Source organism: Sparus aurata, chromosome 4 (genome assembly GCF_900880675.1).
Source record: "Sparus aurata chromosome 4, fSpaAur1.1, whole genome shotgun sequence".
NCBI classification, from domain to species: Eukaryota; Metazoa; Chordata; class Actinopteri; order Spariformes; family Sparidae; genus Sparus; species Sparus aurata.
In genome coordinates this window covers 37,350,197-37,375,080 of record NC_044190.1, presented here as the reverse complement: position 1 = coordinate 37,375,080, position 24,884 = coordinate 37,350,197, and the positions used below count along the sequence as shown (strand labels likewise).

The 24,884-nt window shown below is 41.1% G+C and overlaps 4 protein-coding genes across 9 annotated transcripts; 2 read left to right on the top strand and 2 right to left on the bottom strand.

Moving 5' to 3' along the window:
• Positions 1–53: 53 nt before the first annotated feature.
• On the bottom strand, positions 54–5,012 carry mfap1 (microfibril associated protein 1). The gene is made up of 8 exons (XM_030414485.1): positions 4,795–5,012; positions 3,503–3,719; positions 3,265–3,403; positions 2,986–3,173; positions 2,402–2,671; positions 2,145–2,304; positions 1,171–1,260; positions 54–773 (listed from the first exon to the last, which is right to left on the bottom strand). Exons 1-8 carry the CDS (start codon positions 4,874–4,876, stop codon positions 594–596), a joined length of 1,326 nt encoding a protein of 441 aa, XP_030270345.1. The 5' UTR covers positions 4,877–5,012; the 3' UTR covers positions 54–593.
• Positions 5,013–5,782: 770 nt separating this feature from the next.
• On the bottom strand, positions 5,783–8,520 carry hddc3 (HD domain containing 3). Its single transcript, XM_030414486.1, has 4 exons — positions 8,295–8,520; positions 7,273–7,328; positions 6,946–7,186; positions 5,783–6,003 (listed from the first exon to the last, which is right to left on the bottom strand). The coding sequence occupies exons 1-4, from the start codon at positions 8,404–8,406 to the stop codon at positions 5,873–5,875; spliced, it is 540 nt and encodes a 179-aa protein (XP_030270346.1). The 5' UTR covers positions 8,407–8,520; the 3' UTR covers positions 5,783–5,872.
• On the top strand, positions 8,311–17,211 carry vps33b (VPS33B late endosome and lysosome associated). 4 transcript variants are annotated; one of them, XM_030414482.1, is made up of 24 exons: positions 8,311–8,445; positions 8,882–9,017; positions 10,204–10,284; positions 10,392–10,453; positions 10,571–10,620; positions 10,732–10,799; positions 10,897–10,942; positions 11,053–11,147; positions 11,768–11,872; positions 12,000–12,090; positions 12,170–12,247; positions 13,285–13,358; positions 13,440–13,526; positions 13,614–13,704; positions 13,790–13,864; positions 13,947–14,011; positions 14,101–14,155; positions 14,238–14,284; positions 14,869–15,001; positions 15,154–15,227; positions 15,323–15,424; positions 15,512–15,587; positions 15,800–15,919; positions 16,973–17,211. In XM_030414482.1, the coding sequence occupies exons 2-24, from the start codon at positions 8,922–8,924 to the stop codon at positions 17,050–17,052; spliced, it is 1,851 nt and encodes a 616-aa protein (XP_030270342.1). In that variant the 5' UTR covers positions 8,311–8,445; positions 8,882–8,921; the 3' UTR covers positions 17,053–17,211. The 4 variants fall into 4 exon arrangements, with proteins under 4 accessions (XP_030270342.1, XP_030270341.1, XP_030270340.1 ...); XM_030414481.1 differs by lacking the exon at positions 8,311–8,445 and adding an exon at positions 8,452–8,568; XM_030414480.1 differs by lacking the exon at positions 8,311–8,445 and adding an exon at positions 8,506–8,612.
• Positions 17,212–17,505: 294 nt separating this feature from the next.
• Positions 17,506–24,609, top strand: prc1b (protein regulator of cytokinesis 1b). Of its 3 annotated transcripts, XM_030413319.1 has the most exons (15): positions 17,506–17,623; positions 17,867–17,999; positions 18,976–19,098; positions 19,395–19,628; positions 20,023–20,193; positions 20,378–20,527; positions 20,665–20,812; positions 20,903–21,039; positions 21,286–21,381; positions 21,471–21,617; positions 21,715–21,828; positions 21,945–22,058; positions 22,468–22,647; positions 22,772–22,803; positions 23,825–24,609. In XM_030413319.1, exons 1-15 carry the CDS (start codon positions 17,610–17,612, stop codon positions 23,871–23,873), a joined length of 1,842 nt encoding a protein of 613 aa, XP_030269179.1. In that variant the 5' UTR covers positions 17,506–17,609; the 3' UTR covers positions 23,874–24,609. The 3 variants fall into 3 exon arrangements, with proteins under 3 accessions (XP_030269179.1, XP_030269182.1, XP_030269180.1); XM_030413322.1 differs by lacking the exon at positions 22,772–22,803 and having other exon boundaries at positions 22,468–22,570; XM_030413320.1 differs by lacking the exon at positions 22,772–22,803.
• The last annotated feature ends 275 nt before the right edge of the window (positions 24,610–24,884 follow it).

Here is a 24,884-nt window from a genome sequence, read left to right as displayed (position 1 = left end):
TCCTGTTGTGATGATTAAAGTCATTTAAATACTCGCTTTACTCTGTGGAAACATTTTTAAAAGAATGTAAATATGCTTTATTCACAAACAAATCAAGTTACAATACCTGTACTGTCACAAATATGGAGGAAAAAAAAGGGTAATGCAGGAAATCAGGACAGGGAACCTGAAATCTGATTTGTACAAAATTACATCCGAACCCTCTGCTTTAAAACTGAAGGAGGTATCTGAGTGTGATGTGGCTCAAACCTGCTGACGATAGATTCAAATCTTTAGACATCACTAATAATTTCCTTTAATCTGCTTAAAATGCAGCAAATCCTCAAATGCAAAAGGAAACTTGAGTCCCTTTTTAAAGCCAAGATCTCAAGTTAAAGGGATGTTCTGCATATTCAAGAATTGAAAACCTGCTGCTCTTAAATCGGGTTAGATGATCCAAAATCATGGAGCTGTCAAGCTGGTGGAATCAGCCTGTTTTTGTTCCACAACATAAAGTCCAGGATAGAAAATCCCTGGACTCAGCAGAATGCAGGTCTCGTCTCTGGACAGTCTCTAAATCCGCAGTGAGGACCGGGTTAAGTCCGTCTCCCATCTTAAGTCTTCCTCTTCTTGACTGTGGGCCGGTCAAACACGTCCCTCACGCCTGCCGCCTTCTGCTTGAAGAACTTGCTGTTCTGAGCGCTCTCCTGAGCCCAGGCCGAGTCGAACGACGTGGTGTCCTGGTCCACCAGGTGGGTGTACTTGGTGCGTCCAGACCGCCCAAAGTTTTTGACCTTTAGAGAGAAAACAAAACAACAACAGGTCAAAGCAGAGAACTGAGTGAAAACATCCAGCAAGTAAATTTCCACGTAAGAGTAAAACAAGAATGACGAACAGTGCATCTGTTTTCTTAGGTTGAAATATTCTTCACTTAATAAACTACAGTGTCAATGAAACAAGCAAACACAAAATATAGATTGGATTTTATTATGTTTGAAAAGTTTCCTTTCCTTGCAGAAATTGTTTCAATGGACTGTTTAACATTTAAGTCTGACAGTTTCCAATCAAACACAAGATGATAATAGTACATTTAGATTTCAGGATTAATCGCTGACAATGTTCGAGCAGTCTAAGCCGCAGCACGTCCTCTACAGTGAAGTGAAACATAAAACATGAGTGAAAGCAGCTGACCTGCATGACTTTGGGTAAGATGGTTTTGTTGAAGTGGTCCTCCAGCGTCGGAGCACTGAAATCTCTCTTGTACACATCGTCCTCGCCGTCCTGTAACAGAAAACACGTTCACAGTTAAAGAAGCAACCTGCACACTCCACCGTGACGTCATGTTATAAGATCCTTTGAGTCTGTAGAGAGCCGGACATTTTTCAGTTAAAATAAATTTGGTGCTCTCTGGTGGAGAATCTACTTAATGGAGAGTTCTAATCTGGCAAGATTGTTTCTCCAATAAATTCTCTTGATTTACCATTTTCTCCCACTTTAAACCCAAATTATTGCCAAATTAACAAGCAGGCATTATTAACCAAGTCCTCCATGCCTGTGTGTTAAAGTGCTGCTTGGATGTTACATCAGATCATGAACCTGTAGTAACCTCTGCCAGCCTCTGTGTGCTCTGCTCTATGCCTCTGCTGCCATGGTTGCCTTTTCTTTTCAAAATAAAAGTGCAAATATGCCAAAACAGTTGTTAGATACTGTGAAAAATATCGCACATGACAAAAAATATAGCGATATTCTATAATATCTATTATTTGCACAAGGCTATGCTGTACCAAGATATTGTAAAAAAAGAAAAACTGCAGAAATTTAAAGTTCAGACTTTAGAAAAGCAGCACAACACTTAACAGTAGTTCTCAGTGAGGCCCGGGGACCCATAGAGGTCTTCAAAGGGGTTTCCAGGGGTCCCCAGCAAAACGTTACGATTTATTTCTGCTATGATTCAATCTGTAAGTCAGGCAATGATAGAATTAATGAGTACTTTAGTGATGGGTTTGATACAATTTGCAATAAAACATTTAAAGCAAAAATCTTCCGAGCCAGTTTTGGGGCCTTGACATGAAAAAGACGAGATTAACTATTGTTTAACGTCTCAAACTGAAATGTTTCATGTGGACCGGATGTGTCGGATGTGACTCCTCTCTGCAGTGACTCACCATGAAGAAGGCTCCTCTGTGGTAGTACTTCTGGAGGAACTTGTATTTGCCTTTGGTGGCTTTGTTGGTGATCATTTTGCCGCTGTTGCGCAGCTCGGCTCTGCGCTCCTCCTCCGTCAGGCTGTGGAATCTCTCTATTTCAGCCTTCTCCCTCTCCATGCTGAGGACAGACACCACTCGTTACCATCCGCAACAACATCACTGTGCTAACTGAAAGGAACTACATATCTCATTCCATCATACAGTCATTTACTCACAGTTCTCTGGCCTCTCTGTCCCTCTTGATGCGTTTCAGCTCTCGGACTTTCCAAGCTTCGTATTCTTCCTCCTCGTTCTCTCCGTCCGTGTCCAAAGCGTCGAGAGCGGCCAGCGTACGCCGGTTCTCCTCAAACTCCTTCTTCGCCTCCTCCTCCACGATCTTGAGGGTGTAGCGCCGTCGCTCCTCCACCTGCTTCTTGGCCTCGACCTCCAGCTCTCTTTGCCTCTGCTCCTCTGCTTCACGCTCCGCCACAGTGATTCTGTCCTTTCTGTGGTGCAGAAACAGAAGTTTAACATCCTGAGCTGAAGGTGTCTTTAACTGACGACGTACTTGTCTTGATTAATGTTCAACGGAGCAGCTTTAAATACTCGTCCTCTCTACAGAGTTATCGAAGAATTACCCCTGAGTGTTGAAGATGCTTAATTTCCTATAAATGCTTCACAATAAATGTCCTCCGTTATTTAGTTATTTAAAAGCTTTTCAAAATCAAAGACAGCTAAAAGAAAACATGATGAAATTGTCAATACAGCAGATAGTTTTGCCACAGTCGGCGACATCCCCGCTGCAGTTGTCACTTCATACTTGCGAATGAAGACAGGTTTTAGCCGCGGCTCTGCTTCATCCTCGCTGTCGGTGTATTCTTCGTATTCAGACTCCGACTCTGACTCCTCCCCGGACTTCCCCTCCTCCTCCACCTCCATGACCTCCATCTCCTCGTTCTTGCGTTCGACGGCCCTCTGCCGCATCATCTGTCGTCTCCTCTCAATTTCCTGCACAGAATGAGACAGTCCATGTTAAAACTTCTCTGAATTCTGAACACTCAGAACATTTTGTTGAAGTTAAACAGAACAGATAGCACACCTCATCATCCACTTCTTCCTCTTCCTCCTCTTCCTCCTCGCTGCTCTCCTCACGCTCTGGGTGCCAGGTGCCTTCATCAGAGTCCTCGCTGCTCTCGGCCACAATTTCAGGCTCTGCGATCTGTCTGTGTCTCGCCAGCCTGAGGACACAGAAACAGGAAGCAACGTGGATTCAAATACATTTGATCACCACAAAATTAAATGATCAATCACATCGAGTCCTCTGATCTGCGCTGTACCTCTCCTCCACGTCCTCTGACACACGGTTGAGCAGACGTTTGAGGCGAGGGTCAGAGACCTCCTCTTCCTCCTGCTCCACCTCTGGCTCCGTTTCCTTTCCCTTCTTCACAAACTGGAAGTCCTCTTCTTCCTCGTCCGACGACTCCATTGGGGCATAGTCGGGACGTTTACCCGACACATACCTCTTCACCTTCACCTTCTCCATGGAGAGCTCACCTGAGAGATGAACAGACAATAATGAGCTTCTCCATCTCTAATGCTGAAGGTAAACATGTTGTTTTGAATCTGTGACGAGTCATTGTAATAAATCCCTTCTTTTTTTTTTAAAGCCGAAACAAAATCCAGGAGAACTGACACATTCATAAAAATCATCGGCAAAAAGTTTAATAGTCAATCTATGGTCCTTGATCTTTAATGATCTGCGGCCAAGTTTAAACTTCAGACACTTTTATCTTTAAATTAAATTAAATGCTGAATAATGAAAGATATCACTGACAGGTGATTATTGTTGCCCTATCTATAAATGTATTTTATTGTACTTATGGCTGCTATTGTGAAATCATTTGATGTTGTTGTCTTGTCATGTCCTTGACGGTGTCATGATTAGTCTTGATCTCACTTATAACAGGAGATTTTAATCTCAACATGTCTTCAATGTAAAATAAAGGTTCAATTTATATATAATTTAGTTTGTTTAGACAGAAAAATTAAGATCTTCCTCTGTGGATAACAATGTCTTCCCTAAAACAACACAATGCACCATCAATTTGTTGCTGTAACATTATCCTGATATCTGATCAACATCACTGAACAGTAAGAGACCATAAATAAATAAATAAATAAAACACAGTAGCTAGTAAACCAAACCTAGAACAAGTCTGATCATAAAGAATACTGGGAGTTGTATTTTTGTTGATTAATTTGTTGGTGATAATGTGTGAGACAGTTGAATCTTCCCAACAGTAACTTCTGTTGTTGTATTGAACCCTGTCGGCTTTTAAAAAAAATACTTTTCATCCTCCATCTTCACTAATAAGTCAGAAGTATATCGACACCACAACATCACACTGTTGTGATTACTGAGCATCTCATTTCCGAACAAAGCTCAGGAATGAGCTGCTGCAGCCTTCAGGAATAACCTTCATCTGATGTTTTTGGCTGTTTTTACTGAGATTAATAATCAGCCTCTTTATCCTGTTTGTGTTGTTTATGTTAGCAGGGAGGTTGCGCTATGCTAGCTGGCTAACTTAGCACGCCGCTAGCCGCCTGCTAGCTGCAAGCTACGTCTCACCTTTCTCATTCCGGATCGGCACGGCTCCGGCCGTGGACTGGATCGGAGGGAGCTTCATGTTGAGGGCTTCGCGACTAGACATGGCTGTCTGGTCGACGGTATCAGCTGAATAACAGTAAAAAATGGGTATTTTAGTCAGTCAAAAATGAGCTCGTCGTCGGTTGTCGCTCTGATCAAGCGGAAGTCTGAGCGAGCGGACCGGAAGTTGATTTGTTCCGGCGGACACTTCCTGTCAGTATGAGGCGCACATTAATTCACACAAAATCACATTGAATTGACTTTTTAGGCCAATTATTCACTAAAGTTTAGTGTTACCATCATTGTTTTATTCCCCCGAAATAAACAACATGTGAGAGAGTTGATAAGAAGATAACAGCTGATTCTCATAATGTAACACCGCCCTCTAGTGGCTGATATCACTGCTACAGATGGATCAGTCCGATAATAATCCACTGAATTAACAGTCCTTTTTCTTTAAATCCTGTACAGTGTATTGTACATGCATATACTGATGATAATGACCTACTTCTTGTATCTGATACTTTAACCATTCAATGCTGATTTCTTTGCTCTATCAGCATGCTTATAATTTATGGAAAACTTGAGTCGTAAACTTGTTTTTAGTCTCTGGTGGTTGTTACAAGAATTCATAGATACAGCCTCTTTTTCACCTACTATAATTTACATATTAGTCCTATGGTCAGCTCTGATGTCCATGTTTTTAAATTGTAAACCTATGACTATCATTGTGTATCAATTCTGCGAACTCTGATTAAAAAGTTAATATTTATTTGCTTCCACAATGTCAGGAAAAGAATCAGTGCCTCCACTGTTTCTTTAGAAGTTACAGGTAGTAAACTCAACAGTATCACATCCTTTCATTACGAACACTACTACTCATAAATACTTCTTGAATATTTCAACTGATGACGCTTTACCAAACTTTGAGCACAACAAAATATTAGAGAAATACATTAAACACCACAAATATGTATAGGAAATATGATTTATTTGTATAATTTACTCCTGAAAATGTGTTCTATCTGTAATTACAACAGTCTGTGTCGCGGCCGTGTGGTCAGAGCTGGACTCCTCTCTGTCTGAACAGTTCCTCCAGCTTCTCCTCCAGAGCAGAGTTGGTTCCTCTCAGGCCTTTCACCACCGCACAGGCCCACAGAAAATACTCCTGGACCCGCTCGGTTGACCAACCTGGCGACACACACACACCAGAGGGAAAAGGTATAGTGACTGAGTACATTGTGAAGTATTGGTTCTTGTTTTAATTATGGGAGAGTGTTCAAACAGAAGCATAACCCTCCTCTACCTCTCTGGTGTCTCTACAGATTCATTTCAAGACTAACTTAAGTAGAGTTTAAACTCCTCAACCGTCCTAAGAGTAGAAGTTAAACAGGATGAAATGTCTCTAATTGAACTCTGAAAGAAACGTCTTTCTCAAAATTAATTATTTTATTTCTGGTACTTCAGATACTGCTCCACAGTTTAAAGGACTAATTGGAAACGTTTCTACTTACAAGAAATACACTACAAATAAAACAATTAATTATTCATACTAACAAATGCCCTCGTACCTGATATTTTTTGGTTTAGTTGTTGTTTTGTTTTCTATCTAATGTTTCCATTTTTAAAATCACACTATGCTTAGGAGAGTCACATTTACCATGATTTTTAAAAATGTTGTACTGTTATCATGTTAGTAATAAATGCAGCATCCCTGTGCAGGCTGCAACAAAAGATGTGAAAAGCCAAAAAGGAAAAAGAAACAAAATGGTTGCCTGTCCAGCATTTATTTTTTTGGGGGGGATTCTGTGAAAGATGAATTTGACTAATATCATATTTTTTTGTTTGTTAAAGCATTATTATCATGAATTCTTTTGGCCACGATTATAACAACTGTGTAGTGAAAATCTGATATCCTGACAGCCCAACATGCTCCGTCCATATAGTTCTGTCACATTAAAATGTGTTTTCACTGTAAAATTAAGTGCATACATTTCCCCAATAATATTTAACGCCAATTCATTTCCACACAATAAAGAATTTAAAATTAGATTAAACTTAATTCCTGAAAAAGAAAACCCTCCACATGTGACTCATCCACAGTGTATGACAGTGACAGTGAGCAGTGCTGACCGACAGGTGTGCAGCGGTTCAGGTCCCTCAGGTTGTACAGTTTATCAGCCAGTTTGACCAGTTTGGCTTGCCGGCTGCAGTGAGGCGCGTGTTCCACCTGCTGGCGCTTCCTCTCCTGTTTGGGCAGGCTCTTATCGTCCGTCACCTCCTGAACGATACGAGCCACGATCGGCCCGAACTTTGCTTCGAGCTCTGCAGGAGAAGTGTCTGTGTCCTCCACTGTGTCGTGAAGCAGAGCAGCCTGCAACACAAAATCAACACACAGTCTGTAATCTACAGACACTCTATCTGATGGTGTTACCTAACAGGTACTCACTGATAACATACCTGCAGGACCTCGATGTCTGTGACGCCTCCTTCATGGCTGAGAATTCTTGCTACTCCTTAAAAGCACATACACAGAGCTGTGAGCATCAGAGAGAGGAAAGGCTTATTGTTCCAGCTGCTGACACAAAAATAAGGCTTGTCCATAAAATATTCAACATAGTTATTAATACAACAGAGGAAGTCTGTCATATTATTTACCTTTTAGAGAGTTTGTTTTTTGTTTACCGTGTTTTCTCAACAACCCAGAGAACATCAGAAACATTGTTTTCCACTGACACTATAAAAGAGACCTGTTGTGCTTTTTCCCCTTTCTGTTAGTGTTTTATTGTTGTTGTTGTGCGTCTAAAAGATCTTAAAAGTTAAGAAAGGTCAAAGTCTGTTCCAACAGGAAAACACTGAAACGCCTGGTCAGCAGTCCAGCATTTCATTCTGTACCTTTGCATGTAAACCTGTTCTAATAAAAACCCAAACTATAATCGCGACCCAGACAATTAGCATTTAATGTCTTCAATAAAGGTGCACTATGTCGTTTAAGGGAACCCTGCCAACTTCCTAGTTTGTTTTTCTTCTTTTAAGTGTGACGCAGATTGTCAGCAGAGAAAGAGAGAGCCCATGTACATCACTGAGATAAATTAACACAATGTTTTATCCTCAAAGAACTTCAAGTCGGCCTACAGCACGCGCCGAATTTACAAGAGAGCAAACATAATTAAGAATTTGTCATAGACAGCTTCACACACAGTTTATTAAGTCTCTCCAAAGTCAACATATCACTAAATTGAGTGATTTTATAAGGGAGTCTGGGGAATGTCTCTCCCTTTTTATCTCCTTACAGTTTGGGATTTTATACTCCCTCCTCTCTATGTCACAGCGAGTGTCAACTGTCATGTAACGATTCATACCCAAGTTAAAGTTAAACATCAGAAAAGACCATCCAGTTCTTATTTCAGCCTCTGCGGTGTGGGAAAGATTTACGTGCAACACCTGAAGGCATCACAACAAAGTCCGGGGCTGTTACGTACCGATGGGGTGGTTAATGTACGGCGTCTGTTCCGCATCTTTACGTCGCTGGTTGCGATGTTTCTCTGCGGCAAAGTTAACCGTCTCTAACAGTAACACCGCCTCTGTATTCATGGCGCAAAACAACACGAAGCGAGATAAAAACTGCGTCAGGTGATTTTTAGACGTTCAACGTCTTTCTTCCGCCGAAGGTGTAGCGGTCCGTTGATTTAAGGTGTCCGGGGAGAAACAGCTGATGTGAAAAATTCCGCTTTATTTAGCTACGGAAGGAAGCAGGTAGTTTCTATTCAGCTAAACGCGTTATACTGATGTTTTAACAGGTAGTTGCTTCTGACATTTTAGTAATTCACTGATGATTTGAGGACATTATTTTTATTTCAGTGTCAGCATTTTGCGAACAGGCTTTATTTTGAAAATGCGTCTGATGTGAAGGATATGTTTTTAGCCGACAAGCTAACCTAGCTAGTAGGTTAACCACAGCACAGATTCTTGTTCGTCCTGTGTGCTTCTGATGGTTGTAGCCTCTCTGTCAGTGCAAAGTCTATTTCAGGAGTGGTTAGGTTTTATTAATTTATTTTTCTGTGCGCAGTGGATGAGTGACTGCTGTCCGGTCTCCGTTGGTGCCCAGGATGGCTCACAGTGCCAGGAGAGACTGCCCGGAGCTCCCTGACTTCTCTCTGCTCAAGAGGCTGGCCAGAGATCAGCTTATCTACCTGCTGGAACAGGTGGGACACAATATATGTCTCTGCTTAATTTGTGTTGGCTGGCTGCCACCTGGCTCCTGCTGCTGACACACCGCCAGTGATATGACTGACATGTATAACTCCCATATGTTAGTGTTTTTTATCATAGGACACTAATTAGATAAACATATACCAGCTATCATTAATAACACAGAAAAATAAAGGACACGTCACAGAAATTGTTGGGAGTATGCGACCACACCCCACCTGTGATGTCACATCTCTGATCGATATTCTGTATTTTCCTTTTTAAACGACAAATCACAAAAAGCTCAAAACAAACAAATAAACAAATGATGGTGATGATAATAATAATAATAATAATAATAATAATAATAATAGTAATAATAATCATAATGATGATAATAATAAACAGGATTTGAATAGAGAAATACAATACGACAAGAGTAAGTAAAAAGAAAATGTAGTTGTAAGTTCTAAAATATACAAACAGTAAACAAATATGTTCATAAAACTGTAATACTAATGGAAATAAAGATGTAAATATATTTGCCTTGTAATATAATGCAACCACACTGTAGATATTAAATGAGCAATAATGCATGTGTAATAACTGACAATGGTTAACAGTATAAATAAATACTACAACAAGAAAAGTATAATAATATTGCTCGGAAAATCTTTGTGAACTTGTTTTTGAGCAGTGCTACTTTTAATAACGTTAAAATAATGTTTAATGTTTTTAATAACGTTTATTAATATTACACAATGTGTGTAATATATATAAGATAAATATAAACAGGTCTTCAGGAAGAGAAGGAAACAAGAAGATGAACAAATATATTTGCTTTATAAAACCATGTAACTACATTCACCATCCTGCTGCCACGAACACTCACCAGACGACATAAGATGTGTTAATTTGCAGCTGAAAACACATTTTCTATTTGCTCAAGTGTGCAACACATTTTGTGACAGTATGCAGAGACTGACTAAGGTGTATGATGAAAGGTGATTTGTTGTCAATAGGAAAACCTAAAACTGACAAAATAACATTGTTACAAATATCAAATGATTCCAACACAACATTCCACCATGGAAATAAATGTTTTTCCTCTGACGATCCTGTTTGTGTAGAATATTTTGTGCGTTTGCTGTCGAATAAATTGTCTGTGTCCTCTTCTCACTCTGTCTCTTTGTCAAACAGCTCCCGGGGAAGAAAGACCTCTTTATCGAGGCGGACTTGATGAGCCCGCTGGATCGTATCGCTAACGTCTCAACACTAAAGGTGACCCTCATCAGTTATCACCTCTCTGTTCTGTCTCCTGAGAAAAACTCCTGAGAAAAACTCCAGAATCGTTTCAAACACTTTGTCTCCCTTTTTTTATTTTACAGCAACATGAAGTTGACAAACTCTACAAAGTGGAATACAAACCTGTTATCAGCACTTCAGATCAGTGAGCTCTGCACCCTCTGTACTCATGACACTGTTTTACACACACACACACACACACACACAGACACACACACACACAGATGCTTCTTCCTGACAACGTGTCATTTCTCTCTTTTAGGCTCTGTTTTCTGATCCGGCCAAGAATACAAACTGTGAAATGGATATGTGGTAAGTCGAGTTAAACGTCGTATTGGTAATATTTTATGTGCAGACAATAAAAAGCATAAAGCAAAAGAAATTGTCAAACTTCTCAGAGAAAATATGTCCTCCTTGTTCCAGATGTGGCCAATGCAGACAAGGCAGCCGGAAAGTTTAGAAGGTACAAGCTCATCTTCACCCCTCAGAAGGTATTTCCCTCCCTGCTGTGTGTGTGCAGACTCTGCTTTGATTTGTTTTGGATCAAGTTGTTGATATTCACCCGCTGACTCCTCCTTCATCATCCAGTTCTACGCGTGTGAGGCGGTGCTGGAGGAGCAGGGCATCTTTGGTGGTAAATACTCCTCCTTCTTCTTCTTCTTCTTCTTCTTCTTCTTCACTGTATATTTTAGAAGCGATGATCAGTGTTGGTGAGAGGAGGTGTTGAACTTTTCCCTCCCACAGATGTGACCACTGATGAGTGGGCTTTCTATCTTCTCCCACTTGACGATGACATCATCAGTCTGGAGCTGCCGGAGTTCTTCAAAGATAACTTCCTGGTAAATAACGAGCACCGAGTCTGAGATCCAGCTGTGAATGATTTGTTGATCACTTTGTCTAGTTAATAGTTCATTAATCATGTTTTCAAGCAAAATTTACATTAAATTAATTGATTCCAACTTGTGACTGTAACTGTGAGTCAATCATTATGTTCCCCACAATTCATTTGGCACTAAAACATTGGAAAAACGCTAAAAAAAGGAATTGTGATTGATAACTCACTCATTCACTGATGGAAATATGAACCAGTGAAGAGCAAAATTCAATTGTAGGACACGAGAACCTGCACAGGTGCATCAGGTTCACAGTGGCCAAAAAACCCCAGAAACACTCATTAACATGTTGCTGCTGCTTGCAATGTGAATTTAAATTACCAGGATTTACTCCCGGGTCAATCAACCTTGCAGTAGTCAGGGGTATTTATCACCTCGGGCTCAGCGCGGCTGTGATGTGAACATAAAACCAGGTATAACGGGTATGACAGGTGTGGCAGATGCCAACCACTGTGCAGCCCCCCAGGGATCAACTTCAGCTCTGTCAGTGCTGTCATCAAGGACACTGACAGGAGAATCTACCTCATAAACTGCCATTAATCTTTTTTTCACCCCACATCACTCAGGCGGGGGACCAGCGGTGGGTCAGGACAGCCGGCAGCGCTCTGCACCTCCTTCACTCCCTCTACGGCCCGTTCTCAAAGATCTACGGGATTGGACGATGTTCCAAGGTGATCGTGTCAACCGGTTTAACTCTCAGATTCACTGTGACGTGTTTCTGCTTTACCTAAGATGATGTTTGTGCTCGCGATGGATGATTAAACTGCCATTAAACTGTGTCCGTCTGTCTGGTACCAGATGGCGTACGAGTCCTGGAGGGAGCAGGTCGAAGAAGGAGAACAAAGAACTCGTCAAGCTGAGATCGGAAAGGTTTTTCTCATTGACAGAGGTGAGACGCAGGCGTGAGTTCTCCTCTCTGTGGGCGACATGCTGAACTCTGTCCTCTCTAACAGTCGTTGTCTGTGCAGATGTGGACTTCGTCACTCCTCTGTGCTCACAGGTCGTCTACGAAGGACTCGTGGATGATATATTTAGAATCAAATGTGGTGAGTATCAAAGCAGCTACGATCCGGGTGAAAATCTGCGTCCACAAAAGGCTCTCTGTCTGTACATGTTGTTGTGGTCAGTAAAAAAACACAACTTGTGGTGTTGAGAAGTAGGACGGACATGTCTGTTTACTCTGCTGACCTGCGTTTGTAAGAGGAAAACATAATTGTGAAGACGCAGGTTGGTAATACTGACTGTTAATTATCATCGAGTCCATGTTAATGGGGTATTTTCTTGGTTTTTGGATATTTAAAGACATTATTTTGACATTATTTTCTCCAAACATGAACATAAACAGCCCACCGGTCCTTGAAATCCTTGAAATGTTGTGCTTAGCTTCAATGGAAAAACACCAGGCCTCAAAAACTTTATGAAATAGGAATAGTCATGGGTTATTTTAAGTCCTTAAATATATATACAGGGTTCGTACGGGTGCTTGAAATCCTTGAAAGTGCTTGAATTTCAATGTTGTGTTTTCAAGGTCTGAAAAGTGCTTGGATTTTAGTTTAAGTGCTTGAAAGTGCTTGAAATTATAACTCTGTGTCTTGGCAACATTGGGATCAGACTGGATAGTTTTCTTATTACAAGGAGAAATAAAATCAGTGTGTGTGTATCATCACACACGCAGCCTGGCAGCAATAGAGAAGGATGGCTGACGAGAAGGTGAATTTGATGCAGTTTGGACTGATGACACGTTCAATATTTCTGAAGTTTTTGCTATCATAAAATATAATTTTAGATGTTTACAGCATAATACAATTTACATAATTGTTATAAAAAGTGAAGAAATAAAATCACAAGTATATATATTCCTTGAGATACGTATTTTACCCCAGCAATAAGGTGCTGGAAAATCTTAAAAATGACCCTTAAAAGTGCTTGAAAAGTGCTTGAATTTGACCTTGAAAAATGTGTACGAACCCTGTGTACATATGTGCATCTACCATCATCACTGTAAGGCTCTGATCGGAGTGAAACACATGCAGGCTGCGTGCATCTGTCGACGTGTTGTCTCATCTCAGTATCTGTCCTGCAGGATGTGTGGAGTTCCCACCTGACGTCACCTCCTCCGACAAAAGTATCAAAGTCATGCTGAACTCTCAGGATAAGGTAGGTCGGCGCTGACGTGAGAGGGGAGCCGTCATCCGCTGCACATCATCGTGGTTTTTAAGTTAAACGTCTGTCTCACAGGTCTTCAACGAAATCAGAAACGAGCATTTCTCCAACGTCTTCGGCTTCCTCAGTCAGAAAGCCAGAAACCTCCAGACTGCATACGATGTGAGTAAATGTAAATACCCCTCAGCAGACAGACTGTGACTAACGGCGCTGACCGAGCTGACGCTTCTTCCTGTACTGATCCTACAGAAGCGTCGGGGGATGGACATAAAACAGATGAAGACGTTTGTGTCCGAGGAGCTGAAAGGGTTGAAACAGGAACATCGGCTTCTCAGCCTGCGTGAGTGTTGCAGCAGTTCACTGTGTGTCAGACTGAATTTTAATATGTTCAAACCCGAATGGCTGAAGAGCTCGTTCTCTTTCAGACATCGGGGCCAGTGAATCGATTATGAAGAAGAAAACAAAGCAGGATTTTCAGGAGCTGTTAAAGACTGAACACGGTAAGAATGAAACACTCACTCTGCACATTAGACGTGATATTTGTTGGTGTTTTTGATGCAAATCTTGATTTATCTGTTCCAGCTTTACTTGAAGGATTTGAAATGCGTGAATCCATTTCTTTCATAGAGGAGCACATCAACAGACAGGTGCGTCTGTCAGCACAGCCTCAGTACGAACAGGTGCAGCAACAATAATAACATGCTGGAAATTCATTCATTCATTTTCCTTTTTCAAGGTCTCCATGATAGAAAGTCTGAGGATGCTTTGTCTTCTGTCCATCACGGAAAATGGTGAGTTGACGTCATATAATTGACTCATAATAAAAGTGTTAGATGCTGTTTTACCAACTATGTGATTGTCTTTTCTTCACAGGACTCCTGCCAAAAGATTACCGCTCATTAAAAGCTCAGTATCTACAGGTGAGACTTAACATGCCTGAGAAGATTTCTAACAGCTGTCAGAGTTTCACAAACTAACTTTCATGTTTGTGGAAGCCTCGAACAGACTGAAATAACACACAGCCGCTATTTTAAAACTCCATAAAAATCATATTCATTTTCTTTTTCTTGGTAACGTCACGTTGCAAAACTTAGCAGCTCAAGTTTTTTTAAGAAAGCAAACACTTGAACATAAACATATTTTTCTGAGGGTTATTTTTTTTTACTCTTAATTAAATGTACTGTGTTTGTTTTGATGCCTCTGCGCCAGAGAAATCTCTCCGTCCCTCTCTTCTTAATATCTCAAGAACACCTTGATGGAATTTCTGAAAAAGTGAATGTCTACGTCACATGAACTGATTAGATTTCGGCGGTTGAAGGTCAACTTCACTGCAACATCTTGATATTCTGCAAAAAATGTTCTGGCCGTTATTCAACGCTGCAGTTCAGGAAGAGCAGCTTTTCTGGTTCTACACACGGACACCGCCAATCTCATCCTTTCCACCTGGACCACAGTTCAGGAGCCTCTGGTGTAATGTGTCGCTTTCTCTGCTTGACCTCATCAGAGTTATGGAGTCGACCACCTGCTCACATTTGCCAACCTGAGGCAGCTGGGGCTGCTGGTGGAGCAGCCGCCGGGGGAAACACTGACTGTGATGGAGAGCAAAGTGGGCAAACTGGTCAACGACAAAACTGCAGGTGAAACATTTGAACCTCCTCCTGATCAGGCTGTTTCTCTCCATACGTACAAACCTGACAAATAATTTAATTACTGTTAGGAGACAGGTTTAAAAAACACATTAAGCTGTCCGGATTTTTCAGATTTGATATTTTCATTCTTGTGTTTCCAGGAAAGCTGACTGACGCCTTCTCTTCTCTTGCAAGGAAGAGTCATTTCAGAGCCCTGAGCAGAAAACTCAACCTGGTGAATATTCATCATCTTTACTGAATATGATCAAGGGATTTCTGTTTGAATGCCACGCTGAAAATGCCTCATGCGTTATCATATTTTGTGTGAAGGTGCCAAAGTCAGATGAGGAATACGACCTGCGTGTCCCGCGAGACATGGCGTACATCTTCAGCGGTGCCTACGTGCCTCTGAGCTGCAGACTCATCGAGCAGGTGAGTGAACTGTTTATTCCACAGGATCGGACTCTGTCTTGCTGATAGACGTGTTCTAATGTTTCTAGCTGATGTTCTGATCTGCAGGTGTTGGAGCGAGACGGTTGGACGGGGCTTGAAGAAGTCACCAGGCTGCTAAACGGACATGAATTCGCTGTTTCAGGTTCGAACACCAGGAGATATTCATATAATGTAATGTACTGATTTCTTAAACTGGGTGTTCAGGAAACAAGAAACCTGTTATCTGTAATTAGGGTAACAGATTACAACCAATCAGGTGACAGAATCCTGATATCCTGATGTTTAAAGAGAACAATTAAAGCCCCTTTTGCATGTTTGGAACTGATGAATAATGAAGGTTTTGTCTCTCAACAGGCAGCAACGGCGCCGATTCAAGAGGGAAGAACGACGCTCAGCGCATCATCGTCGTCATGTTCCTCGGCGGCTGCACCTTCTCTGAGGTTTCAGCTCTACGTTTCCTCGGCAGAGAGAGAGGTGAGCTGAATGTTGACGTTACATGAGATACGTGTCTCCACCCTACACCGTCTTCCCTCCTTCTATTCTGTCGTTGGGAGTCAAGTTTCACTTCTGCTGTTCTGACTCTTAATCTAACAGACAGACGCCGCATTGTTTTCAGTGTGCTCCTTATTGGGTTACACATATTGAATTTTTTTCAAATGTTACTACGAGTCATGTTGAAAAAACTGGCTCAGACGGTATGATGGGTGTTGTACTCTTTACAATAATGCAATAATTCCTGATATCCACAGGACTAATGGAGACCCAGAATTAACGTTTTTGTGAAGTCTTTTCAACATTAAAAATTAAAGTTTTTACTATGTTAGTTTTTCAGCTTCTAAAGAACATCTTCAGGTTCAAAATTTAAGTTTTTTATACCAGCAAAATTTCCTTCGATGCAGCAAAAGCTACAGGGTGAATTCAAACCCAGAGCCTGAACCTGGATTGCCTGCATGAGCTATTATACCATGTTTTAGTCATCTGACCTTGGAGGATTAGCCTGCCTGGACATCGATAGTGAACGTTGAAAAGACGTCAAAAAAGCAATTCTGGGTTTCAACTGCACATCATTTCAAACATGTTGAAGTGACGTCATTGAGACATGTCATCACATCACATTCAGCAGTTTAACAATGGGTTTTACATCCTTTGATTTCCTCTTTTATGATATAAAGAACAATAATTAAACTTAGATTCAGTAGGTATTGCTGTGAAGAATATGAGGAGTGTGATTAGGTTGTAACTTTGATATATTTTAGTGTGGAAACATTGTAATTCTTATAGATCGAATTGTATACTTTTCTGTGGGCTGACTCCTCCTGTAGGCTACAGTAACCTCCAGTTAATTTTAAAGTTGGGGGGTGCCAAGTCTATTATTGCTCTCATGAAACTTCTTGTAAATGATTTCAAACTACAGATTAATACAATAAAAAAAAGTTTTATGGAGAATTGCACCTGTTGCTTTGTGCAAATATTCCTGAAAGAAGCTTTAAAAAATTCAAATAAACATGACTACTTTCTTGTTTCCAGGTTATAAATTCATCGTGGTTACAACTGCGATTACAAACAGTTCAAGACTCCTGGAGGCTTTGCTGGGGAACCAGGTATGAAGCCTTGAGGACACGATGGACAGAAACTGAGACATTCCTGCAGACTCTGGTCGCTCCTGCAGCCTCCGGCATTACAGCTGGAAACTGCTCACTAATGGTGTCTGACAACGAAACAACTGCAAACATGTATAAAGTGAATAAATTGTTTTTAACACGTTTGTTACGCGTGTCATTGACTTTACTTTGGTGAATTTTCCTGTCTAAAAACGAACAACAGCGTCATTGTTGTGTGTGTGAAGGCTGCTGCTTAGTAACATCACCGCACCCTCCATCAAACTGTAGCAGTGTTTGTTTTATGTGTGAGGTGCTCGGCGATGGGCGGTTCCCTCGTAATGACCAACGGCTCAAGCTACGGGCGGGCGGCGCTGGTTTGACACCACATGCGCACCCTATGAAAGGAGCCAATCAGAGAGCAGGACGCCGCTGTACGCGTATTTTGAACTGTGTACAAACGGACTGGACTGAGAGCAGGTAGAGAGGCGACGCTCCGCTCGTCCCCGACAAGCTGTGGCTGTTTTAAACCGTTTAACGATAATCGCAACACAGTCTGCAATTCAATGATGAGAAAAAGGTAAGAATAAGACATGTTAGTGTTATAGTCACTTTGTATGGTGTAAAATAGGTGCGTTAACTCGTAGCTAACTGTCGATCAAAGTTGATGTAGCTAGCTAACGTTAGCTAAACTAACGCTAGCGTCGGTTAGCTTTGTCAGACGGGTTAATTATGTGTGTTTACTTTGGTTTTGAATGTCGTTGACGTTATTTATTTGATAAACGAGTTGACCGTGCGTGTCACCGGCTGCCCGTCCCTGTAGCGAGGTGCTGGCAGCAGAGGCGGTGTCCTGCCTGAATAAAGCGCTGTGCCACCTGAAGGACATCTGGGAGGAAATCGGGATCCCGGAGGACCAGAGACTACAGAGGTGTAATGTTGTCAAGAACCACATCAAGGTGAGCCATCGAACATCGAATGATAAAGGTGTAAACATGTGGCGAAACCTCCTGAGTAAACTGTTTGATTAGTTCAGCACCTGATCACACAGCCTCTAAACAGGTTTCGACTCATCCGAGGAGGAGGAGGAGGAGGTTTTACCAGAACACAACAATCATGAGTGAAACTACAGATTACTAAGAGACACCAGTTGATTAGTCCACACAGAGGGGTTTTTAGATTTGGGTTACAGCTATTCACATTCACTAGATTGTGACTGAAACCGATACTAGGCTGATATTGATAATCGAGAGTTTTAAAGCTCTGATAATGAAAAACAGGGACTATTCAGTGTTAAAATACCTGAAATGGCAAGTTTCTAGATTACAACAAACATCTGTGTTTCACTGCTGCACTGCAGTTTCTTCTGCAGTATCAGCTGTCACAGAGTCGGGTGGTTGGCTGGACTCCACAGTGTCTCCACAACTGGGACAAATCCTAAATGTTTGCTCGTGCATGCATCTTGCAGCCGTGCACATAAATGTCATCCTCATTTGAAGTCAGGAAATTTTTTGACATTTGTCTTGTTTGGTTCTACAGATTAGGATTATGGTTAGGGATGACACTCTTACTGGCATTGTATTTGATATCATGTTCAACACCATACACAGAACAAATTGTAAGAAGCTCACACAATGTGGTTCATTAGAGTATTGTTTATTATGCAGCCAGACTTGCAGGCTTTTTTTCCAGTATTGCATGTTAATAAACTAATGGAACAACACTTTTAGACATCTGTATCAACACCAAAGACCAATATTACTGTATCTCTATGGTTGAAATTAGATATATTGGAAAGTAATGAAAAATATCTGAATCCTTATCGGCCAAATATGATAATCAGAAGTATCGGTTACTGGATATCAGTAAGAACTTGAATATCTACACACACCCATCTGCATAATGTTGATGTATTTTATTGTATTTATCCATCAGAGCTTATTGGATATGATGATCAAAGAAGAGGAATCTCTCAGAAAGAGGCTCCTAAGCAGCATTCAGACATGCAGGGCGGAAATGGAGAAACTCTACCTGGAGCTCCAGCTGCCTGTGTTTGAGGTAACAACCACCGTCACAACTGATGTTTAACACACACATTATGTTTTTTATAGCGCCAGCCAAGTGACAGTGATAACTCTGGATTTTATACAAATATTTCAATATTTTTTTTCCTTTGATAAATCACAGTGTTAACCTGCAGATAACACTGTGTATTAATTCTGTTCTAAAGAAGTGTTGTCTTTAAGTAATTGTAGTTATTAGTTGACTTATGATAAACTGTTTTACAGATTTTAATGATTGCTTTGAGATTATCTTGTAAAGTGAGTTTGTTGTTCTGTCCTCTGTTCGTTCAGGAGGAGAGAGGCATCACAATGCTCCAACAAGAGAAGAACATCCGCACTCAGATGGAGGCTCTGATGAAGGAGAAGACTAATCGGATGCAGCAGCTGAAGGTTCTGCTGGAGCAGGACCAGGACCTGTGCGACATCCTGTGCTCCATGCCTTACGGCATCGCTCCGGACTCTGTCCCCACGCCGGAACAACTGGAGAACTTCCGTGAGCACATCAATAACCAGAACACAGAGAAGGTGGGAGCTCACTTTGTTTAATCTGAATCTCACCTGTTCAATTATTTGGATATAAATAACTGAACAGGATATAAAAGTTTTTTGTGAAATAGAAAAGGATGTGTTTCTTCCAGGTTTTGTGTTACACAGACACACATTTTCCCTTGTTTTATACTTGGAGAGTATAAAACAATTAGCGATGTTTAATGTTTGACGTCTTTCCTTGTCTGAATAGATCAATCCATTTGGCAATTAATGAATCTTTTAATCAATAGTTATTTACTATATTTCAGGTCAAAGGATGACATTTTTCATCACATTGGGCACATTGCAAGTTTTAAAGGGGCTCTATGTAATAAGTTGTTCCAATATTACACAACTTGCATACCAAAGATATGATGCTTCATGTTTCCAGGCGAAGCGGCATGCTGAGTTCAAGGAGCTCAAAAAGCAGATCATCTTGTACATGGACGAGCTGGACCAAATCCCTGAGACCAGCTTTGAGAAGGACGTCATCTGTGAGGACGAGGACTCGTTCTGCCTCTCCAGAGACAATATTACATCACTCAAACTGCTCATTTGTCAGGTTGGACTATTTTTTAATAAGGTTATTTCACCTTCAGATTAAAACCAATTTGACTGGCTGATGTTTGATATTTTCTGTACTGCAGTTAGATGTATATAAGAAGTGATCCAGCGCCCTTTTTCATCTGAATTGAGCCTTAAGAGAACATCACCTGATGCAGCTGTATGCTCTGTTGCTCCTGCAGCTGGAGGAACGTAAGACAGAGAATGAGGCGATGTGTGAGAGTCACAGAGAGAAGATCCAGCAGCTGTGGGACCGACTGCAGGTGCCTCAGGAGGAGAGAGAGGCCTTCAACGAACACATGGTCACATCCAGGAAGAGGAACCTAGAAGCGGTGAGAAGATTAAAGCGTCCTGTGGGCCCCTGACCTCCGTCTTTACTGATTTTCTCTGTCATTCACGGTCAGTTAAGACTGTCAGCGTTGTCTCTGTTGTATTACTGTTCACATAATACTTGACTTGTACTCCACAGTTACAAGCAGAAGTTCAGCGTCTGGAGGAGCTCAAACTGCTAAATATCCACAATGTCACTGACGCCATCCGCTCCGAGATCGCCGTGTTCTGGGAGAAGTGTTTCTACAGCACGGACCAGCGGCAGGATTTTGCTGCCTATTTTAGCGGTGGGCTCACTGTGTTTGAAGCTTTAGTCTTTTCAGAACAGAAGTATTAGAGTTTAGATAAGTGCTCACAATCTCATTCATTATTTTTAGAGGATTTTACTGAAGAGCTGTTGAGTCTGCATGACGCTGAGCTGGAGTGCTTGAAGCAGCACTACGAGGATCACAAAGAGCTCTTCGATGGAGTTCATCAGTGGGAGGAGAGCTGGACACACTTCCTGGACCTGGAGGTGAGTCTGACAGGGGAAGGAAACGAACACCTGACGGCAACGATAACCACAGTAGCAACGAAACTTTACAGTCCAATGATCCATCAGCCGATAATGTAGCCGATACTAATTCTCGTAATTCAGATGAGCACACCTTTAAAAACCCAAACTATATGATTATACCCCTGCATTTATTTATTTAATCCAGTGATACTATGTTGGAGTGAATTATTTTATTATTGTCTCCGTCTTCCGTCTTATTCACAGAAAAAAGCCACAGATCCCACAAGGTTCACTAACAGAGGAGGGAATCTCCTGAAAGAGGAGAAACAGAGGTCTGAGCTGCACAAAAGTCTGCCAAAAGTAAGACACAAAGGCCACCTGATATTTTCTAGACTGAAAATAACTTTTTACTCGGCCATAACTCCTTCTCATGTGGTTTTTTTTTTTAGCTTGAAAAGAAGTTAAAAGCCCAGATTGATGCTTGGGAAGCTGAACAGGGTCGTGAGTTTCTCATAAACGGCCAGAAGTTCCTCCAGTATGTGGACGATCAGTGGGAGCTGCACCGGATAGAGAAGGAGAAGGAGAAACTGGAGAGGGTAAAAGACAAAAAGAAGGCTTCCTTGTGTTAATATAGTCCTTTTCTGTCAGTTGTATTGGAAATGTGACACATTTCTCTTTACGAACTCTCAACAGCATCTGAAGAAGAGCAAGCAGACTGAGGAGGACATGCTGTACGGAACAGCAGTAAGAACCCCGACCAAACGCAGATTCCTCGGCTCCGCTACACCAAATAAATCGCGAAAGATGGTAAACCTAGTTTGTAGCTCACTTTTATAGCTTTGCTATAGATTCTTTGTTTACAATAATTGTCTTCCGTCCTCTGGCTCTGTCAGCACTAAGCTTCTCCCTCCGTCTCTCCTCAGTGTAACGCGACTTCCAGCATTTCCAGCGCCACCTCCAACAGCACCATGCGCTCCGGCTTTAGTGGAACAGTCTGTCGCTCTCCTGTGCCCCGCCCACCTCTCTCAGCAAACAAGGTTGGTTTACTTTTCATGTTTAACACGCAATAAACGTAGTCAAAGAGTAACAGGAGGAAAACCTGCAAGGCTAACCTTGTCTAATGACTTTTTAACAATATCTTAAAGGTGGAATATGTAAGATGGCCATAATCTAAACAGAAATTAACTAATATTATCAATAGAATGTATGGAATTAGCAGTTTTGACATGATGTCAAAGGAGTCTGTACTGTGTTGCAAAGATGTCTACTGAAGTTAGCATGCTAACCAGCTAGCCACTCTTTTCTTGTAATAATGCCACAAGAGGTGTTAGTGTGTCACTGTGGCATCCAGACTGCCGTCAGTCCAGCAACACTGAGGTGGTTTTCCTTCCTCTCAGCAATTACTTTATTGATCGCAGACTGGGAAATTATTTAAATTTCTTCCAGGGTTCAGCAGCACGGACGCCAGTTGGCAGCAAACCCCCCCACCCACGGCTACAAGGTTGTAACAAGGAGAACGAGGCCCAGATGAAGGGGTCTCCTGTGATTGGTGCGTTGGTGACCCGTGCTAGTCCAAAGTGCAACACCAGCTTAACCTCTGTTGCCAGCACATATTCACAGTTTGTGGTAATTTACACCTTTTGTCTCTAATCTGTTTTCTCTGCGTCTGTTTCCTCATTTCTGTGCAGTAATGCATTGAGGTGTATTGTAGAGGATGTACAAATGCTAATGATGTAAATTTATATTGTAGAGGGACTTCAACACTGAATCTGTTCAGTCAAGGTGTGTTTGGAATCCTGAAATCTGACTAATCAGCTTTTACTTGTAGTTGCTGCATGAATCTAATCGAAAGGTAAAATTACCCTTAAAGAGCAACTTAACATGCTGTTTGTGTTTGAACATGCACAGTTAGCAGCAACCACCACTGACGCTTCTACGCCCTTCACAGCTCTGATAGGTTGCTGCTTCTACATCTGTCTTTCCAAACCACTTTCTACACCCGAGACTGTGTATTTCAGACATCAGTCTTACAGCTTTCTTTTTATTTATGGTAGAAAATATGATTTTGCTCTCCAACTACATTTATTTAATTGTTCTAGAGGAAACTTTAAACTGGTTGTGAAACTGTCAGTTTAATACTAAGCCACTATATAATCACCATCACAGAGAAGACAGAGGCTGTTTAGTTATTTTTGATGCCCATCACCGGATTCTGACTTATTCTGGTCGTAAAATTAAAACTTTTTTTAATGGCTTAGTGTTCAGGAAAGCATTGAGGAGTCTCAGCCTGAGGTAAGAAGCTGCTCTTTAGTCTGGTGGTATCAAACTAAAACAAAGTGTATTTATTTCAACATGTGTGTTACGCTGTTATCTGTCCCTCTCGCTGAAGTTACATAGTGCAGAAACAAGTGATATAGACACTTTTCACGCTGTTACAAGACTACCGTAAAAATAATTTTGAAGCTGTTATTTCAAGGTAAAAAAGTTGCACAATGTTGCTCAGGTACAAAACAGCACTTTACAGAATAGCTTGATGCGAATAACCTGATGAGACGTTCAAGTGTAAAAACAAAAGGGTGGATTCCTGCGGTGGAAAGCTCGTTTCAACGGTCAGATGTTGAAACGTTATGAGTCTGTCGGCGTGCTTGCCTTCTCTCTGATTTACACTAACAGCCTTGAGTGTGTCTATTCTTTACGATTCAACACTTTATAAGAGCCTGTTTGCAGCAAAGTGACGTCATTACCTCAATCTGTAATATTAAATATGAGAAATCAAACATAACAGCTGCTTCTGTTTCAACAGCGAGACCTGTCCAAGGCCACCAACACCAAGATCGAGCACGACATCCTGAACTCTACCACCGCCAACCTCTGACCTCGTCACCCTGATGGTGACTGCACCAGCTATCATATCGTAGTTCTTTTAACGAAGCTCTGATCTCACTACCCATCACCGCTTTCTGCTTTTATATTTAAATGAAGGTAATAATATATTAAGTGTTAAGTCTGTGATGAACAAGGAGTCTGTCGTCAGTTGCTGAGCGTGTTGTCTTCAGCGCTGCTGGATCTTTGCTCATCGCCCTCTGTAAGAGGACAAAAAAGTTTGTATCCTTATTTAAACTAACACTACTTTGGCTCTCCAAATTTTGTTTATTGAGGTGTTTTAAATGTGGTCTGAATGTCGTACTGCGCATTTATTTTGAAAGACAAAGGAAAGACTGTTAGCTTTCTGATGCTATGCAATCCGGGGTTACAGGCCAAATGTATTACGAGTACATTGCACTTTTTTTAGAAAATATATTGCAGCACATTTTACACACATACACACACTGTTCCATCCAATTCTGTTTTTATACATGCATGTATCTGTGTATATATTTCTCTATCATCTGTTCTTATAGTCTGCACTGTTCCACAAAGATGTTAGTTGTTTGAACAGGCCGTTTAGACTGTTTAGTTACAGTACATCATTAATTGGTGCTGCATGCCAGTTGTTAAATTGTTAGCTAAATCACATGAATTCAGCAAGCTATCATGACTGATTTGGCAAAACTTGTCAGAATATAATAAATGCCTTTTTCACTCAAAGCACAGACTGTTTCTTTTTTTCACCTAGTTTATGTCATGTCCTTAAATTATAATCATTAGTTAATTTATTATAGAGAATCAGCAGACACAGCCTTATCTAAAGATTATCACATGCCAAAGTATTTATACAGTATAAATGAGTTTGTACTACATGTTTTAACACTTTTACCAATTCAGCCTCATGAAAACATCAGATGTGTTGAATGAATCTGTTTTTGATTTCAGTTTAATACAAAACATGATATTTTACTTTATTTATGACAAATTGCGACTTT

Excerpts from the sequence above, each read along its gene's own strand:
- mfap1 (XM_030414485.1), bottom strand. The coding sequence starts at position 4,876 with ATGTCTAGTCGCGAAGCCCTCAACATGAAGCTCCCTCCGATCCAGTCC. Across the intron at positions 3,720-4,794 it reads GCCGATCCGGAATGAGAAAG|GTGAGCTCTCCATGGAGAAG; the intron begins GTGAGACGTAGC and ends TTCATCTCTCAG. Across the intron at positions 2,672-2,985 it reads AAACCTGTCTTCATTCGCAA|AAAGGACAGAATCACTGTGG; the intron begins GTATGAAGTGAC and ends TCTGCACCACAG.
- hddc3 (XM_030414486.1), bottom strand. The coding sequence starts at position 8,406 with ATGAATACAGAGGCGGTGTTACTGTTAGAGACGGTTAACTTTGCCGCA. Across the intron at positions 7,329-8,294 it reads GTACATTAACCACCCCATCG|GAGTAGCAAGAATTCTCAGC; the intron begins GTACGTAACAGC and ends TGTGCTTTTAAG. Across the intron at positions 7,187-7,272 it reads CAGACATCGAGGTCCTGCAG|GCTGCTCTGCTTCACGACAC; the intron begins GTATGTTATCAG and ends TTTGTGTTGCAG.
- vps33b (XM_030414482.1), top strand. The coding sequence starts at position 8,922 with ATGGCTCACAGTGCCAGGAGAGACTGCCCGGAGCTCCCTGACTTCTCT. Across the intron at positions 12,091-12,169 it reads GGTTTTTCTCATTGACAGAG|ATGTGGACTTCGTCACTCCT; the intron begins GTGAGACGCAGG and ends TTGTCTGTGCAG. Across the intron at positions 15,425-15,511 it reads GCTGCAGACTCATCGAGCAG|GTGTTGGAGCGAGACGGTTG; the intron begins GTGAGTGAACTG and ends TCTGATCTGCAG.
- prc1b (XM_030413319.1), top strand. Across the intron at positions 19,099-19,394 it reads TCCAGCTGCCTGTGTTTGAG|GAGGAGAGAGGCATCACAAT; the intron begins GTAACAACCACC and ends CTGTTCGTTCAG. Across the intron at positions 22,648-22,771 it reads GCACATATTCACAGTTTGTG|AGGGACTTCAACACTGAATC; the intron begins GTAATTTACACC and ends TTTATATTGTAG.